Raw genomic sequence first — 18,741 nt, 5'->3', positions numbered from 1 at the left:
AATGCTACGTCTGATTTTAAATCATCAAACTGTCTATTGATTTAATCTTTACTTGAATCAGATAATTCACCAAATTTGGAAAGCAGAGTTAAAAACCCCTACTTCACATTCTTATGAAAATGTATTAGCATATGGAGTGTAAACAAAGATTCAAAAACTCAGGAGTAAGCTTCTTACTGACTGAGGAATAGAAAACTTAAAGCACAAGAATATTTAGTCAATGCTTGGTCTTTTGCTTTTCAGCGTGGGTAATTGACTTTGGACTAAACATTGCACTTGTGTATCAGATGCCAGAAACTGTATAGAGAATATTAATAAATATCATGCAGATCAAATCAAACTGCTGAAAAGAGCAGATTCCTGCCAGACCAAATTTAATGCAGGGAAGCATGAAATTATTCATTATGGTTGGAAGATGAGGGAAAGCAATCCAAACTAAATAATGCAATTTAAAAGATGTACAGAAACAGAGAGATCTGGAAGTATATACACAATAAGTTGAAGAGGCTATTAAAATTCTATAAGTGAATTTTGGTTTCATAAATAGAAGCATACAGTACAAAAGTAAGGAGATTATGCTGAACTTTCACAAAATACTTGTTAGATCCAAGCTGGAGAATCGTGACCAGTTCTGGGCACTACACACTCACAGCAATGTCAGACCTTTATACAGAATGCAAAGGACCTTTACGAGAATGATACTATACATGAGCGAATTCAGTCAGATGGAAAGACTACAGAAGTCAGTGTTGTTTTCAGAATGGTGAAGATGAAGGGAAAGTTAATAGATTTAAACCATCTGCAATATTTTAAAAGAGGATTTATTTTAAATAAAAAGGAACCTGTCTTCGTAGCAGAAGAGTTGATAACCAGTGGACACAGATTCAAGGTAATTGAAGCAATATGATGAAAATTGTCACAACACAATAGGGAAAAGTACATTGATAATTATACCCTCTATATCACAAGCCAGTACAAGTGGATATCTACACAATTAAACTATTATGATCAATTTGCTTGACAGGTTCCTATTCAAAATTAAAGAAATTCTCATCAGGTTCTGACATTAATAGGAAAAAACAACACTGATTGCAAGCAAACATGGTGTTTAATGGATAGCAAAAATAGTTGACTAAAGCATTATTATATGACTTAAGCTACTCCCTTCAAATCCCAAGTACAGACACATTCATTCACAAATAAAACAGACAAAAACAGATGGTTTCACACAAATATTATGGGTGGAAAAACAGAGAAAGAGAAAACAAATTCTGCAAAACAAAGTGTTGATCACAGGGTAGTTCGAGTTGTTTCTCACAGTTCTTTGGCTCTTAGTGATGACATGACGCTGCTTGTAGAGCGATGGTTAATCTTGGATTTAACAGCAAATCAGGTGAACTTAGTTCCTTTCTTCCATTAGGATTCCTTCTTTAAAGTGCCTTAACTCTTTCTCTTTTTTTGTATTTTTCACTTGCAGAGGGGCAGAGATGCTTCTTGCTTGCAGGCTCCTGATGTCTCTGTATGAACTGCCCTAGAGGACTGTGAAAGTGTAACTAAAAAAAGCAAATCCAAACGCTGTTGCTCAGCACCTTTTCCCTTAGTCTCCTAGAGCCAGCCTGTCTTGTAAAGTATCCACCTCACTACTCTGAAAAGTAACGCAACCTTGTAGCTAAAGTGTGTATTACACAAGTCCACTTGACGCTCAAGTTAAAAAAAAAACTCCTGATCTTCTAGCTGCACTGCAATGTTCATTAAATAAATTAGACTCATTGCACAACTGTTTTCAACAGGTCGCCAAACAAAACGAAACATCATTCCAGTTACATCCACCTTTCCAGTCTGGGAGAGAATGATAAATTGTCAACAATGAAGCAACTATATTCAAAATAACTGATAATTACATACAGTTACCCTGTACTCATGCTTTAGATTGCACATTCTATTTCTCATATTTTGATTATGGACAGTTCTACAAATAAAAACAAATTTTAGGATTTTGGGATTCTCGTTTCTGTTTATCTTTTGAAATTGGTAATTATGGTATATACAAACACACAGTTTAAATATATAAATAATATATATAAAAAATATTCCACAGGGACCACCACCAGTTTGGATTGATAATATCAACAATCTGTTGCAAAGACATGGAGTTAAAGAGATCTACAGAACAGAAAAAGGCCCTTCAGAATATTATGTCCTCTCTGGACAAAAATGACAACTGAACTATTCTAATCCCATTTTCCAGCATTTATTCAACCCATCTGCCATCCTTACTGGTCTGACTTGCAATGTGACTCCAGCTTCATAGCTGATTCTTAACTGCCCTCTGGATAATAAATGGTGGATCAGCCAATGATGCCCACATTCCATAATAGCTTCCTTTCCACAAGGTATAAATTGAACCAGAGTTATCCCACTGATTCAATTGAGTCCAGTTTTTTTACAGCTCCTTGATGGCCAAACGCTACTTTGACACAATTAACAAAGTTTATAGAGGTTGCGACAGAAGTAGGTAATACTATATATAGATTTGTCTTCTTTCCATTTAGTTTCCCATCTTCAAGATCTGAATTATGCAGAAGTGGGAGTCCACAGATATCTTAGGATTGTAGCTTGCATGTTTAATTTAGTTCCACTAGTGTGTCAACACTCTATTACATTCACAAATATATCAATATTGTTGCTGGTACTTTTTCCAAAGTTACCTAATTTCATATTAAAACTAATTACAGTAGCTATTAAGAATCGATAGTTACAGATTTCCAAAGCAACATTGTCAACTCACAAATATTGCCCAAGATGGGATGAAGTACTAAGTTTGTTCTAAACCTCTGACAGCTTTGAAAAACGTCCCTAAATGGGACAGTGGTGTGAGAATACCAATCACTTTTATTTATTATCACCAGTTTAAGAAGTGCTAAAAGCATGTCACTTCCAAGCTAGAATGAACAAAGACATTAACCCACCTGGGGTAACATTCGGTTTTCTTCCTCTAGTTGCTTCACTCTGGTCTCCAGCTGTTTGACATAAGTAACTGCTGGCTCTGAAACAAAGAATAAACAGTCACATTTCATTAACACAACAGAGCCTTTAGATGACAACCACTTCCTTTCAGCATCTTTGAAAACAAATTTAAATTCTAAGATCACGCAACATTAATAAGGACCTGATTGTGATCAAGACAGCTGCTGTCACTGGAGTTTTACATCAAACTTCAAATTGCTTTAACTCAACAGAATTAATTACTGCTTAAGCTCACAATTATTGCTAATTTCAGCTTTATCATGAATCTTTAAACTCATATCTTAATGCTGGCAACACAAAGGAAGTGTACTGAAAAAAGGTAAAAATTCTTAATAAACCTAAAAATTTCATGCATGAAAATGACTAAATAACTGTCCCAAGTCCTTTCCAATGACTGAATGAGATGATATGACCTGCAAAAATGTTTCATCTTTACCATTAGCTTTAATAGGTTTCTCAATGAGTAATAAGTTGAAAAAAGTTACTGGCTTATAGCAAGAAGACAGTTCATATGGAGATTCAGTCATTCACAATTACATACCACATCAAACAGATTTTGCAGATTTAATTATTGGAATTCATTATTTATTTTGGAATTTGAAGATCAGTTGTTCATTTGAAAAAGTGCCCGATAGTAAGGAATACTTTATACCTGTAGACAAATTACAAAGCCACAATCTACTCAGTGGTTTAAGGAGATGCTACAAACTGACACGAAGGATTTCATACATCCTTGACTTTTTTCCGTCATTTTTGTTTCTTTCCGTCTCTATTCTTTGTATAAATATTCTTCAAAGAAATGTCTGATATTTGCACATGAAGCAATGCAAAAGGAAATGACAACCAGCACTTACTTTCATTTCATTGTATTTACAAGTTATTAAAATATTTTAATACCTGCTACAAAACAAATAATAAATGTGTGTTTTGCCACTATCCTCCTAAGGTTGGAGTACTGTGAGAAAGATAATTAACAGTCCTCTGGGCAATTAGTTATGGGCAATAAATGCTGGTCTAGCCAGTAATAATCCGAATCTCTGAATGAACATGTAAAAAAAATCTAGTGTTTTCTCTCTAGAAATGTTTATAGACAAGGTCGTTAACAGGGAAAGCAGCTGAAATGGGCCAGATGCTTGAGATTCGAACATAATGAGGTATAATTTGTTATAGTTAACATGGAAGATAAAATCAAGTGTAAATTGTTGAAGAAAGAGCCCAGGCAATTACATCAAGAAGATGCACCTGTGGACACTAATATGCTTCGTATTAGCTTCTGACTGGACTTTCAGCTGATTTTACTGGATTTTAACAAATCATGAGAGCCTTAATTAGCTTTTAAAAACTTAATACATTCTTACAATAATCATATAACAATGCTGTGTTGTAATCTTTACATTTTTAAATAGAGTCAATAAGCATGATTGAAAAGCCACTTTCCTTTGGTTGCAGCTTGACTTCAGCTTTGTGGCAAAATGCTTATGTAGAATGATCGGAACACTTTCTATCATTTGAGAATTAGGTAAGATGTAAAAAGCAAGTCTTGTGAGCTAATCAGGTTATATATTGCTTTAAGCAGTTATAGATGCTCAAAGCCTGGAGGAAGTTGAATCATTTGCTGATGGCCTCCTCTGAGGAAGGCATTCCGGTTGGCACCACAACCATTCACACTACGTCCACTGAATGTGAGTTTCGACTTTGAGTTATAACCTCATCCCCAATAAAAAAAATTGCTGATTGCTTTGACCCTAAACAGTGGATGCTAAACTACACCTTTGATCTTGGTTGCCTGACAGCTCTTAATTCAAAGGTCTGCAAAGTGACATAAATATTGCAGGATTTTCTCAATATTTTTATAGCAGCTTGTTCATAAAGTTGAATTCTATAAGGCCGAACCAGCATACCACCTACATCTGGCATTGAATGCATGAAATATTTTTATCCACAAATCTTGTAGATTATTGTGATACAGTCCAAGAAAGCTCAACATCAGCCATGGTAAGTATTAAAGAAAGAATGAGTTGTACTGATATCTTGATCAATTGGGTCAATGGGCTGAGGAGTGGCAGATGGAGTTTAATTTGGATAATTGTGAGGTATTGCATTTTGGTAATACAAACAAAGACAGGACTTACACAATAAACGATAGGACCCTGAGTAATATTGTAGAACAGGGAGACCGAGAGGTTCAGATAGATACTCCTTTGAAATTTGCATCACAGGTAAACAGGGTGGTTAAGAAGGCATTTAGAATGCTTCTCTTCATTGGTCAAACATTTGAGTCTAGGAGTTGCGATGTCAAATTGAGGTTGTACAGGATGTTGGTGAAGTCTCTTCTGGAGTACTGTGTACAGTTCTGGTCGCCCTGTTATAGTAAGGAAATTATTAAACAGGAGAGGATTCAGAAAAGATTTACCAGGATGTTGCTGTGAACGGAGGGTTTGAGATATAAAAATAGACTGGAAAGACTGGAACTTTGTCACTGGAATATAGGAGGTTGTAGGGTGATCTTATTGAGGTTCATAAAATCATGAGAGGCACAGATAAGTGAATGACAAAGGTCTTTTCCTGAGGTTGGGAGAGTTCTAAACTAGGGGGCATGTTTTTAAGGTGAGAGGAGAAAGATTTAAAAAAGGACATGGGGACAACTTTTTTTACACAGAGAATGGTTCATGTCTGGAATGAACTGCCAGAGAAAGTTGTGGATGCAGTACAGCTACTACATTTAAAAGACAATTGCACAAGTTCCTGAATAAGATAGTTAAAAATCACATAACACCAGGATATAGTCCAACAGGTTTAATTGGAAGCACACTAGCTTTCGGAGCGCCACTCCTTCATCAGGTGGTTGTGTGGCGCTCCAAAAGCTGGTGTGCTTCCAATTAAACCTGTTGGACTATAACCTGGTGTTGTGTGATTTTTAACTTTGTACACCCCAGTCCAACACCGGCATCTCCGAATCTTGAATAAGAAAGGTTTGGAGGGATTTGGGTCAAGCACAGGCAGGTGGGACTAGTTTAGTTTGGGAACATGGACTGGCTGGATCAAAGAGTCATACAGAATGGAAACAGACCCTATGATATAGTGCCTTTCACATGCTCTGATTTTCCCAAAGTACTTCAAAGCATTATACAACATAATCCTTGCTCTACAGATTATCTCATTAACTCAAAGTCAAAGCCAACAATAAATTTAATTCAAAGGCATTACATTAATTCTGATGCTGATTTTCCCAACAGCAGCATTATCCCTGTCAAGTTGTAGTTCACTTTCAACTATCTGAGAATCAGCAGCAGCCAGCCTAGAAAATGTTGTCATTCCTTGTCGACACTCCTTATCAATGACTTGCTGCTAATCTACACTGATTTCTGTCCTTAGGCCAAATACCCAATGTGGTACCCTGGCACCGCACACATGCAAATCATCTGTTAGGTGCAAAAAATACAGAAATGCGCACTCAGGTTGACCTTAGACCTGAGCATCACTTATACAAAAAAACTCTTCAACTCACAAAGCTCAAACCTCTGCAGCCAAGAAGAAATAATATTTGTACAAAGATTTGAAAATCCCTGATGTAATCTGCCCAATTTCTGATCTGCTTCTGCCACGACCTGAGCAATCAAGGCAACTCAGGCTGCGGGATAGAGTGATGGCCTGAGTCTGGATGAGATGCTCTTCTGAAAGTCGGTGCAGACTCAATGGACTCAATGGCCTCTTCCCGCACTGTAGGAATTCTATGATCAGAGAAATGTGACTAAATTCAATCTCATACAATGCAGGACAGACAGGTAATAATGTTTACATGGTTCAGAGCTCAATGAAGTATTTAAATTTTCAAATATATATATCTGTTCCATGCCTATAATTTATGACATATGTATTGGTTTGTAATTTTAGAATAATTTTAATGCAACATTACCCTTCCATTAATATTCCATTGACCATTTCCCAGTCACCTGCTGCATTTGTTTATCAATTTTTAGTACAATATGATTTCATGCTTTTTAAATCCTGTTTTCTTAGTCTATATGCATTTTTCAATAAAAGTCACACAGCAATCCACCCTTGGGTTTATGATCATATTTCTTGAATGAATTACAACTACTAAGGTAGTATACCATGTTGATACATACATGTATTGGACATAGAATGGTGTATCCGTTCTTTTAATGGTTTCTGTTCCGAAGCAATTCTACCACATGTATTTCAAAAGAGTGTATGTTTCATAAATGATAGATAGTACTTTTTAACAACAAAAAATTAAGACATTTCAAGCCCCCCCCCCCCCCGCTCCCGCCAGCAAAGCAAGCGGTGACTTTGTTACATTCAACAAGGAATTGCTTTGTGATGGTGTTCAGCATTATAACGTGAATATTTATTTTATTCAACATACGATACTTGATGGATAGGATAGCAGGACACTTCAGCTTTCATGACAGTGATTTTCTTGGTTCCTTTCTAACAGATTTCAAAAAGGTGATTAAGTCAGATCTCAAAGGCAAATGTCATTTTAGCTGTAATGGTGCGTGAGCTTTGGCATGTTGGGACTTCAACTCAGCTATTGCTTACACTCTAACACCAGCCATTTCTCTGGCAGGTAAAGGACAGAAAAATTCTCTTGATATCATCAAGTATTTTTTCCCCTCTAATAATGTGCTAGCCCATATTTGTGTGAATACACAATCCAGCTGGAATCATTTCTGGTACTAAATCTCAGATGTCAAGGAAGTGGAAGAACAGTTCCCTACTGAGTTTCCCTCAACCTGAACAGTCCCAAATTTCATCATTTTACCATTGAAAGCCTGTGAAAATCCAAGTAGCCAGTATTCATTAAATGTAACATCTGCAAACATATTTGCATATAATTGGAGCCAACAACTGAAAATGTGGTGGAGGCAGGTTCAATTGAGGCATTCAAAAGGGAACTTGATGATTTGGATTGAAATGATGTGTAAGGATAAGGGGAAAAGGCAGGAGTTTGGCATTAGGGAAGAGAACCAGTGCAGGCACAATGGGCTGATTGGCACTGTAACAATGCTATCATTCTGTTTTCCCCCACTTTTGTTTGATAAAAGCTGTTATAATATTGCACTGGGATAATAAGCAGAACAGTACAGGTTTTTCGTGCTTTTAGTAATCAAATTTAGTTCTACAAATAGAGTGAGAACATTATATTTCCTTCAGCACAAAGCCAATTCATTTTATAAGCATTTGCTTCAGGTATCTATTTGAATTAATCTAGTTGTAAGTGACAAACCTTATGAACACAAAATGCTATCTGGTAGAAATATGTGAAACAATGCTAAAGTTTTTGAGTCAGAATTTCACCTTATTGATCTGCTATTGAAACATATTCAGTAAGATGGTGGAGACATCTACAGTAAAGTGTCTCTAAGAGTCATCATCTGAAGCATTAACATTGCTTCTCCAGCTCAGATGTTGGCTGACCTGCTGATTATTTCTGACTTATTTTATTTGAATTTCATATTTCTATCATCTTAGCTCTCAAATTAGAAATGCAGTAACGTTGGTAATATTTGGGTATTAAGGCGACACAGTGTCAGAGATGTGGGTTCGATTCCAGCCTTGGGTGACTGCCTGTGTGGAGTTTGCACATTCTTCTTGTGTCCAGGTGCTCTGGTTTCTTCCTAGTCCAGGGGTGTGCAGGCTAGGTGGGTTAGCCATGATAAATGCAGAGATATAGGGATGGGGTGGATCTGGGTAGGATGCTTTTCAGAGGGTCAGTGTAGATTTGATGAGCTGAATGGTCTGCTTCCACACAGTAGGGATCCTATGATTCTCTCCAAGACTTAACATTGCTCCTAACATGTGATGGTCACAATATCCAGCCAAGATCTAACCAGTGTCATAGAGACTTAATATAGTACAGCATGGAAACAGACCCTTTGGTCAAACCAGTCTATACCGAACATTATCTCAAACTAACTAGTCCAATCTCCCTGCCCCTGGCCCATATTCCTCCAAACCTTTCCTATTCATTCACTTATCCAAATGTCTTTTAAACATTGTAATTGTATCCACATCCACAACCACATTCTCAAAAAGTTTATTCCACACGCGAACCACCCTCTGTGTAAAAATGTTTCCTCTCACGTCTTTTTTTAAAGCTTTCTCCTCACACCTTAAAAACGTGCCTACTAGTGTTGAAATCCCCCATCTCAGGGAAAAGACACCCACCATTAACTTTATCTTTTCGCCCTCATAGTTTTATAAACCTCCTAATTCCAGTGAAAAAGTCCTAGCCTTTCTTTATAACTCAAACCTTCGTTACCCAGCAAAATCCTGGTAAATCTTTTCTGAACCCTCTCCAGCTTAATAATATTCTTCCTATAACTGGCCAATCAGAATAGGACACAGTATTTCAGAAGAAGCCTCACCAATGTCCTGTACAGCCACGTGACTTGCCAACTCCTATACTCAAAGGACTGAACAATAAAGGCAAGCATCGCAAACACCTTTTTAACCACACTGTCTATTTGTGATGCAAATTTTAAAGAACTATGTACCTGAACTCCCAGGTCCCTCTGTTCTACAAAACTACCCAAGACCCTACCATTAATTGTATAAGCCCTACCTTTGTTTGTTGTACCAAAATACAATATCTCACATTTACCCAGTTTGAACTACCATTTGCCCATTGACCCATTTAATCAAGATCCCTTTGTAATCTTAAAAAAATCTTCTTCATTGTCTACTATACATTCAATTTTGGTGTCATCTACCAACTTACTAACCTACAATCCACATTCTTAAACATGCCCTGAGTTCATCAGCCTTACCTACAAGACCTTTGCATTGAAATAAATGTAATTTAGTTCTTCAGAGATATCACATAAACCTTGTCTTTATTTTTAAATTAAACAATATACCACCTCTTAAGCCATTCATTTATTTTTTTTTATACCTGCTTATGATAAAGTTCAATGATTGAAATGTTGTAGGGTTTAAAATTTCAGTGTCATTAGGACTCTAATCTTAATAAGCTTGTATTTTGTTCTACCTAAAAGTAGTCACAAATGGCTGATTTGACCTAGACAATCTTTTGGAGTCTCCTAACAACCTTTCAGTTAACTTCTATATTTATCTTCTATTGAAATCCTTTGGGGTGGGCATATTAAACAGAGGACAGACTTGCCTCTGTACAGTAGTGCTTCTAATCATGTTCACTGTTTATGATTATGAAAATTACATTTACAAAAGTAAGGGAATTAATTCTGATGACTTAATACTTAATATGTTTGTTGATCTAATTCCATAATATTTAGTACGAGATTGTTTTTTTAAATCAACATAGGGATTGAGACTCATGATCTGGTCCTATTGAGACAGGCAGCTTGCAAACAGTGTCCTGCTTCTTCTTTTGCAAGATTGTGACTTTTAAAGCCAACTGGGACATATGCTACTCTCTAGTCGAGTCCGTATCAGGGTGCCAAGTATATGTATTCTCATGACAATTAAAAGAGAAAGTATTTGGGAAACACAGGACTGGTAGCATCTATCAAGAAAGAAACCGAGTTAATGTTTTAAATCCAATAGATTCTTTTGATGCCTTATGCTGGTTCCACAATTTCCAGTTTTCTGGTCTAAGCTGACTCTTCATTACTGTATATATGCTGTTCCTCTATACAACTATTCACCTCCACATTGATCTGAGACTCTCTGCTTCTTCCTTGAAAAGAGATGTGAATAGTCTCCATTCACCACCCCCTGGCTGAGTTTGATCTCAATTTAAATAACTTCTCCTTTAACTCATCTCACTTTCTCCGAGTGGAGTGTGCAGCTATGTCTACCCACTATGCCAATCTCTTTGTGGGGAATGTTGAATATTTGTTCCAGTCCCACTCAAACCCTCACCCACAATTCTTTGTCCATAATGTAGATGATGTAATCAGTGCTGCTCCCTATTCATGTGCAAAATTAGAAAAAAATCTTTAATTTTGCGTCCAATCTTTCTCTCACCTTGACCAAGATAAAGGTTCAAGAAGGTAGCTCACCATTACCTTATCAAGAGCAGCTATGCAATAAATACTGGTCAGCCAGTGGCACCCACAAGTGAATAAAAATGTTGCTATAGTTCTACCAGACCATAAAGCTACTATTTCATTAGAGAAATAACTGGTTGTGGTTTCAGGGTTTGAGGATCACCACACTTCAGGCAAGGTTGAGAAGAGATTCCTTCCTGGTAACCAGTGCAGAATATCCAGGAGAAAGTGAGGACTCCAGATGCTGGAGATCAGAGCTGAAAATGTGTTGCTGGAAAAGCGCAGCAGGTCAGGCAGCATCCAAGAAGCAGGAGAATCAATGTTTCAGGCATGAGCCCTTCTTCAGGAATGAGGAAAGTGTGTCCAGCAGGCTAAGATAAAAGGTAGGGAGGAGGGACTTGGGGGAGGGGCGTTGGAAATGCGATAGGTGGAAGGATGTCAAGGTGAGGGTGATAGGCCGGAGTGCAGGTGCCCATGGCTACTCCTTTGGTTTGGAGGAAGTGGGAGGATTGGAAAGAGAAGTTGTTCAGGGTGAGGTCCAGTTCAGTCAGTCGAAGGAGGGTGTCAGTGGAAGGGTACTGGTTGGTACGGTGGGAAAGGAAGAAGCGGAGGGCTTTGAGTTCTTCGTGATAGGGGATGGAGGTGTATAGGGACTGGATGTCCATGGTGAAGATAAGGCATTGGGGACCAGGGAAAGCAAAAATCATGGAGGAGGTGGAGGGCGTGGGTGGTGTCCCGAATGTAGGTGGGGAGTTCTTGGACTAAGGGGGACAGGACCGTGTCGAGGTATGCAGAGATGAGTTTGGTGGGGCAGGAGCAGGCTGAGACAATGGGTCGGCCGGGGCAGTCAGGTTTGTGGATTTTGGGCAGGAGTTAGAAACGGGCAGTGCGGGGTTGTGGGACTATGAGGTTGGAGGCGGTGGATGGGAGATCCCCTGAGTGATGAGGTTAGGGATGGTCTGGGAGATTATGGTTTGGTGGTGGTAGGTGGGGTCATGGTCAAGGGGGCAGAAGGAGGAGGTGTCCGCGAGCTGGCGTTTAGCCTCAGCGGTGTAAAGGTCGGTGCGCCAAACTACTACCGCACCTCCCTTGTCTGCCGGTTTGATAGTGAGGTTGGGGTTGGAACGGAGCGAGTGGAGGGCTGCACGTTCCGAGGGTGAGAGGTTGGAGTGAGTGAGACGAGTGGAGAGGTTGAGGCGGTTAATGTCGCGGCGGCTGTTGGCTATGAAGAGATCATCTCCCAGACCCACTCTGGGTAAGATCTTGATTGGGCCACACTTCCACTCCGGGTGGAGTGTCGGCGAGCGGACTTCTGCGAGGAGTCGGGGGCGGCACTTGCCCGAGCTGACGCCGGCCCGGCCCAGCCACGACCGGCTTCCATCACATCTCCAAGTTTCTCTGTCTCCTTCACATCTGTTTCAATGATACCATCTTTTACATGCCTCAGGCATGTCTTCGTTTTTAAAAAATGATAATTCAGTTGACGGGGCCCTCAGCCAATCTGTATTACTGCCCACTCTCCTTCCCCAAGGAATGATAGAGTTCCCTTTGGGTAGCACGGTGGCTCAGTGGTTAGCACTGCTGCCTCACAGTGCCAGGGAGCTGGGTTCGATTCCTGCCTTGAGCGACTGTCTGCACATTCTCCCCGTGTCTGTGTGGGTTTCCTCTGGATGCTTCGGGTTCTTCCCAAAGATGTGCAAGTTAGGCAAATTGGCTGAGCTAAATTGCCCCTAATGATAGGTGCATTAGTCAGGGTAAATATAGATGAAGGGAATGGGTCTGGGTGGGTTATTCTTCAGAGGGCCAGTGTGGACTTGTTGGGCCTGAAGGGGGGTGATAAACCGCCCCGTGTTTACCGTGGAGCAAGGCCCACATCGGGAGAGCCAGCAGTATCCATTTTAAAGCAAACAGTATTCATTCTAAAACAGCAGCTGCCAGCCTGACCACATGATCGGGAGAAGGGGGCCCAAAGACAGATCCGAATACACACCAGACCAGACACTAGTCAGGACTCCAGACAATGGTCATGACTCACAGATCGAAACCCACCTTATAATCTCATCAAGGTTCCAACTGACACACACCCATAACTTGATCATGCAAAACAGTCCTATACAAAAGGCAAACACCAAACGATCAGGATGAATCTAACAGACACTTTGGAAGTAACAAAGGGGGGTGCTAGCCTCCAGCCGCCATGGAGAGACAAGCAGATAGCACCCGGACCCATTTACGTAAAGGTAAACAGCACAGCATTTGTGTATGCTGCCGACTCTCCGAGGACGGCAGGAAGTTTGACATTCACACATACTCCAGCCATGATTGCCACCATTCACATTCATTCATACCCAATCTCCTACATCCTGACTCATGAAGTATATAACTTGTAACATTGCACGTGGAACGAGAGAGCGATCGAGATTCAGACCTCGGTTGGTCTCCACCGGCGTTAAACACTTTAATAAATTACCGATTGTCGAACCGCACTCTGGGCTCGGACTGAGATCATTTCATCCGCGCTAACAATTGGGAGCTCGTCCGGGATGACGACGGCTGCTGGATCTCTGCAAAGGCTCTGGGTGAGTATCTTTACTCTTTTACCTCTCTCGTAAAAGTTCCCCAGAGCCCCGCAAGGGACTCCGCTGCCGGCCGTTATCCGAACCTGTGAACAGAGTGGGTCTGGCAGTCAGGTAATGATAGAGTGCTCTGTAAGAGTGTGTGTGTGTGCGTGTGTGAGTGATCCTCCGCAGGTGAGCGATTGGGATCGCAAAGCACTGGTAAAGGTGTGCATGAGACCGTTTTGATTTTTGTTTACTGTCATTTATTGTTGACGGGTTCTAGTAACTGATGGACTGAATTTCCCTGGACCGACGATTTTAGGCATGAGACCTCGACAGATTGACCCCCCTGTGTAAAACACCGACAAAACAAAGCCTTCCTGGATAACCTCTGCAGTGGGAGTTTAGAGGATCCCATTGTACGTTGAGCCCGGTTTTTATTTTCGTGCCATTCCTTGAGTCCGCGGTAGGGTCTGGAAGGCCTACGCATGCGACAAGACGGGAAGTCCTCCAAACCAGCCCGACGAGCGGAGCCTCTGGGCCAAGCTTTCACCCATTGCCTCCGCAGTCCCGGGTGGTGGTCTCTGTGGGATTCGCGCGGAGAGGTCTGAGTTCACGCCCCCCCCCCCCCCCCCTGCACACAGGCCCCTGGTTCACGCCCAGTGCTGGCGGGTACACACAGCCGCTGAACTTCAGACGGTGAGAGAAAGACTCACGGGGGTTTTTTTTTAAGGTTGCGAGCCCTGGTACAGGCCTGCGCCGCGCCCTTTTTATTTCATTTTTTTTGTTGTTTTTCTAGTGGTCTGCGCTCACGCCGTTCCCCCCCTTGCACACAGGCCCCTGGTTCACGCCCGGTGTTCGCGGGGCACGCACGGTCGTTGGGCGTTAGGCAGTGAGAGCGAGACTCACAGTAACCCGGAGTCGCGCAATCGGGTATACACACGCGCCCCATTTGTACCTAACCCACACCTGCCTTCGTCGACCCGGGGGGGCTAGGGTCCGATTTCAGGGAGTGGGCTCCCCGACTGGGAGGTGAATAAGTTAGCGCCAGTTAAATCTCTTGCGCTCCCACACTGGTAGTGTTGTCATTTCTAAGTCTTCTTTCCATTAAGCCCGCTGCGCCCCCCCCCACCCCCCACCCCCAACATGGCTGGCTGCACGGCAGGTGATTTAGAATGGGGGCCAGAAGGCTCCCTTACTCGTTTCATAGCCAACAAGAATAAAAAGGTCATCAAGGCTATGCTCCGATCGGGCTGGCGGCCCGTCGACCCGCTGGATGCCCAGTGGGAGTGGTGGACCCGCCAGAAAAGGGATAGATACGAGAAAGCCTGCGTCCTTGTGCTTCAGACACATGTTAGGCTCGCTAGCAAGGTCCAACTATACGTGCAAGATAAGCAGAAACAGGCCTCAGAACACCTCGAAGCCCAGGCGCTTGCCAACCGTACGATCCTACCGACATTATCTGAGCCTCCAAGTGCCCCGCCGTCCCCCACCTGGGACTGGGAGGGGCTCGTGGACAACACAGGCCCCCGGGAATCACACGCGAGTCTAGCTCGCACCGCCCCGGTTAAAGTTGAATATACCCCTGGGGGTGGGGAGAAGGGGAAACCAGCGTCCAAAACCCACAACCCCCGCCTTAAAATGACATACGTCTCCTTAACCCCGGGTGATACCATGAAACTCCTGGACAGGCTCCCCACCCTCAAGCCCCGCCACAACAATGCTGAATTTTGGCAGCGGCTTAGGGAGATGCAGATCTGCCACAACCTCCACAATAGGGACGTGGCCGGTCTGGTCCGGACCAAACTCCCGGAGAACCTGTGGTCCAGGCTCCAATCTGTGCACCAGAATGGGTCCTGGTGCGCCGATCTCAGCGACAGCCGTCGCGAACAGGAGGCCGCCCTTGCGGACTTTAAGGCCGATGTCAGCGAGGCCCTCGGCTACACGCCCGTCGACTGGAACGCCATTGTGGCCGTCACCCAGAAACCCGGCGAGGGTGCTCAGGAATATGAGGCCCGTAAGTTTGAGGCCTTTCAGGCGCATAGCGGGATCCCCGATGCTGACCGGCAGAACCCTGCATTTATCCAAATATATAAGGACGGGTTAGGCCCCAAACACCAGGCTGTCCTCCAGACAGGCCTGGTACCCTACGTCTCTTTCACGGAGCTCGAGAATTGGGCCATGTCCCCTGATAACCAAGCCCCAGCCACCGTTGCGGCACTGTCGACACCCGGGCCGCTCGTTTGCTTCGCTGCAGACAGACGGGTCACTACAAGTCTAACTGCCCGCTCTCCTTCCGACGCCCCGGAGACACCGACCCAGGTCAGCACCGGGGCCGTTCCCCACCACGACATGCCCACCGACGGCGCCCCTCACACCCCTGCGAACAAGGAACTCCCAAGCAGGGAACCAACGGCGACCCAAGGCCGCAAAAACCCCACGAACCCCGCAGCCCTAGCCCGAAGCCTTCCTCCCCCGACTGGGATCAGCTCAGTCACGGACAGCTGCTCGAGCTCTTACAGCTACTCACCCGGCGTAAGGACTGAGTAGCATTGGCCCCCGCCGAGGGAGCCGACCCCCGTATCTGGGTTTCTGCATCGCTTGGGGGCCGCCGATGCAACATTTTAATAGATACGGGGGCGTCAGTCTCCCTCACCGACCTCGACCTCCCTTCCACCCATCACTCCATTTCCATCACGGGGGAGGGGGGAAGCTCGGTTGTTGTGGCCCGCCGTAGCGAGGCCACCCTTCTGGAGATCGATGACATTCTACTCCCCGTCCACTTCTGGGTTTGCCCGAACTCGGAAGGGACGATCCTGGGCATTGACCTGCTGGGCGAACTGGGAGCGGTGGTGGACGCGTTCCACCGGCGCCTCCTATGGACGTCCCGCAAATCCCATAAGAGCGCCCTTGAGGGTAGATGGGTCCCCACTAGATCGGTTGCTGCACTCGCGCCCTGCGTCCCTATCACCTGGGACTGGACCGGAGACGGCACCTTCGGAACAGTCTGCCAGTTGGTCCCGGAGGTCTGGGCCACAAGCAAGCAGGACTGCGGCCTTGTCCATTCCCCTCCCGAGCGGATACTCGGACCTGTACCCCCCGCACCGACAGTACCCAATCAAACCCGAGGCGCTGTGCGCCGTAGAGATCATTGTGGCCGAACTCACTGGCCGCGGTGTCTTGCGACCCGCAGTGTCCACTACCAACTCCCCCATATGACCAGTCCGTAAGCCGGATGGGAGCTATCGGCTCACCATCGATTATACGGCACTCAACCGGGTCACACCCAAAGAGCACCCCATGGTTGCCAGCCCGTCCACCATCTTTAACGGCCTAGAGCCTTCCCACTGGAACTTTACGGTCCTGGACGTGGCAAACGGCTTCTGGTCCATCCCGCTGCACCGTGACTCTCAGGACAAGTTTGCCTTCACGCTGCGAGACAGGCAATACACATGGACCCGGCTGCCACAAGGCTTTCACAACAGCCCCAACATTTTCCACAGGGTCATGAGTCGGACCCTCGAGGAATGCGACCTATCCCCCTACTCTAGCACCCTCTTGCAGTACGTGGACGACCTCCTGATCGCGTCCACGGACACGGCGCTCACACCTGGGAGCCCTGATCACCGTCCTGCGCACCCTCGCCCAGGCAGTTTTTAGAATCAGCCCCACAAAGGCCCAGATTGGCCTGGCCACAGTCCGATACCTGGGCCACGACATTAGCCAGGGCAGCAAGACCCTGCCTCCCCATCGTAAGTCGGCCATCGCCGACATGCCACGGCCGGACACAGTCAGGGGTATCCGCCGCGTTATGGGTCTTTTCAACTACTGCCGCGCCTTCATAGCGCATTTCGCCACCATCGCTGAGCCCATCCAGCGCCTGGAGAAGGGGGGTAGGCCCGGGGCAGAGAGGGTGGAATGGGGCCCCGAGCAAGACGATGCCTACTCCAAGCTAAAAGCCCAACTCCTCAGTGCCCTGGCCCTGCGCCTTCCAGACCTCTCTAAGCCCTTTCACGCCTTCTATAGCCTGGAAGGGAGGTTCTATAGCGCTGTGGTCACCCAACTCTCCGGGGACCGAATGAAGCCCGTAGGGTACTACTCTACTAAGGAGTCCCCGGTCGTGAGGGGGATGCACCACTGCGTGGCCGCACTGGACTGCGCCACGTGGGCGGTCCAAGTGTGCGAGCCGGTCACCATGTCCGGTCAGATCATCCTGCACACCGGACACACTATAGTGGAGCTCCTGAATACGGGACGCCTCCGAACCGTCTCTGACGCCCTTAGGGCAACCTGGGAGGCAGTCCTCCCCCTCCGGGACCAATCCATTAGAATAGTTAGGGACACGGGAATGAACCCCGCGGACGGAATTATAACTGTAAGGGAACCCCACCACTGCCAGGCCGTCATGGATTCGGCTGAGGGGGACTACGTTGCTGATAGTCCTATCTCGGACCCGACCTGGTCTTATACGTTGACGGCTCACGCCGGTTGGTTGAGGGGTCCTACCGGACGGGTTGGGCAGTGATCGACGACACGGGGGCCACCCGACAACAGAGGAGATTAGACGGCGATACCTCAGCCCAAGTCGCGGAGCTGGTCGCCCTCACGGCAGCGCTCCACATGGGAGCGGGCAAGCGGGTGAATATTTTCACCAACAGCCAGTACGCTTTTGGGGTAGTCCATGACTACATGACAGCTTGGAGCCGCTGGGGTTTTGTCACGGCCGGCGGCGGCCAGATAAAACACGAGAACACCGTCCGTGACTTAGTGGTGGCAGCGCGCCTTCTCCTGCCCTCAGCAATCAGAACAACCCTGATACAACTACATCACGAGCGCGACCACGCAGGCCGGGAGGGGACCCTCGCGAGGCTGCAGACCGACTGGTGGTGGCCCGGACTTGGCCGCGACGTGGCCAAGCACTGCCGCCAGTGCATTGTCTGCGCCCAACATAACCCAGGGAGGCCCTTGCGCATTCCTATGGCCCACCAACCATGGCCCAAGGGGCCCTGGGAGAACCTCCAGCTCGACTTTACAGGACCCTTGCCCGCCAGCCGCGTCATAGTCGACCACTTTACGCGCTGGGTAGAGGCTTTCCCGACATGGGACTGCACATCAGCCACTGTGGCCAGAATCCTGGCATTCGACATCTTTCCGCA

At 45.1% G+C, this 18,741-nt stretch overlaps 1 protein-coding gene across 4 annotated transcripts in view; it reads right to left on the bottom strand.

Annotated features, from left to right (window-relative positions):
- The window catches only part of LOC140483058 (coiled-coil domain-containing protein 85A-like), a 720,436-nt gene that overhangs the window by 256,840 nt on the left and 444,855 nt on the right, over positions 1–18,741 (bottom strand). For 3 of the 4 annotated variants that reach the window (XM_072580968.1, XM_072580969.1, XM_072580971.1), the window contains exon 2: positions 2,970–3,046. In XM_072580968.1, the coding sequence (XP_072437069.1) occupies positions 2,970–3,046 (77 nt within the window). Of the gene's footprint in view, positions 1–1,166; positions 1,532–2,969; positions 3,047–18,741 lie in introns of those variants that run through there. The other variant, XM_072580970.1, reaches the window with a different exon arrangement.

Source organism: Chiloscyllium punctatum, chromosome 11 (genome assembly GCF_047496795.1).
Source record: "Chiloscyllium punctatum isolate Juve2018m chromosome 11, sChiPun1.3, whole genome shotgun sequence".
NCBI lineage: Eukaryota > Metazoa > Chordata > Chondrichthyes > Orectolobiformes > Hemiscylliidae > Chiloscyllium > Chiloscyllium punctatum.
This window is presented reverse-complemented; position numbering and strand designations above follow the sequence as displayed.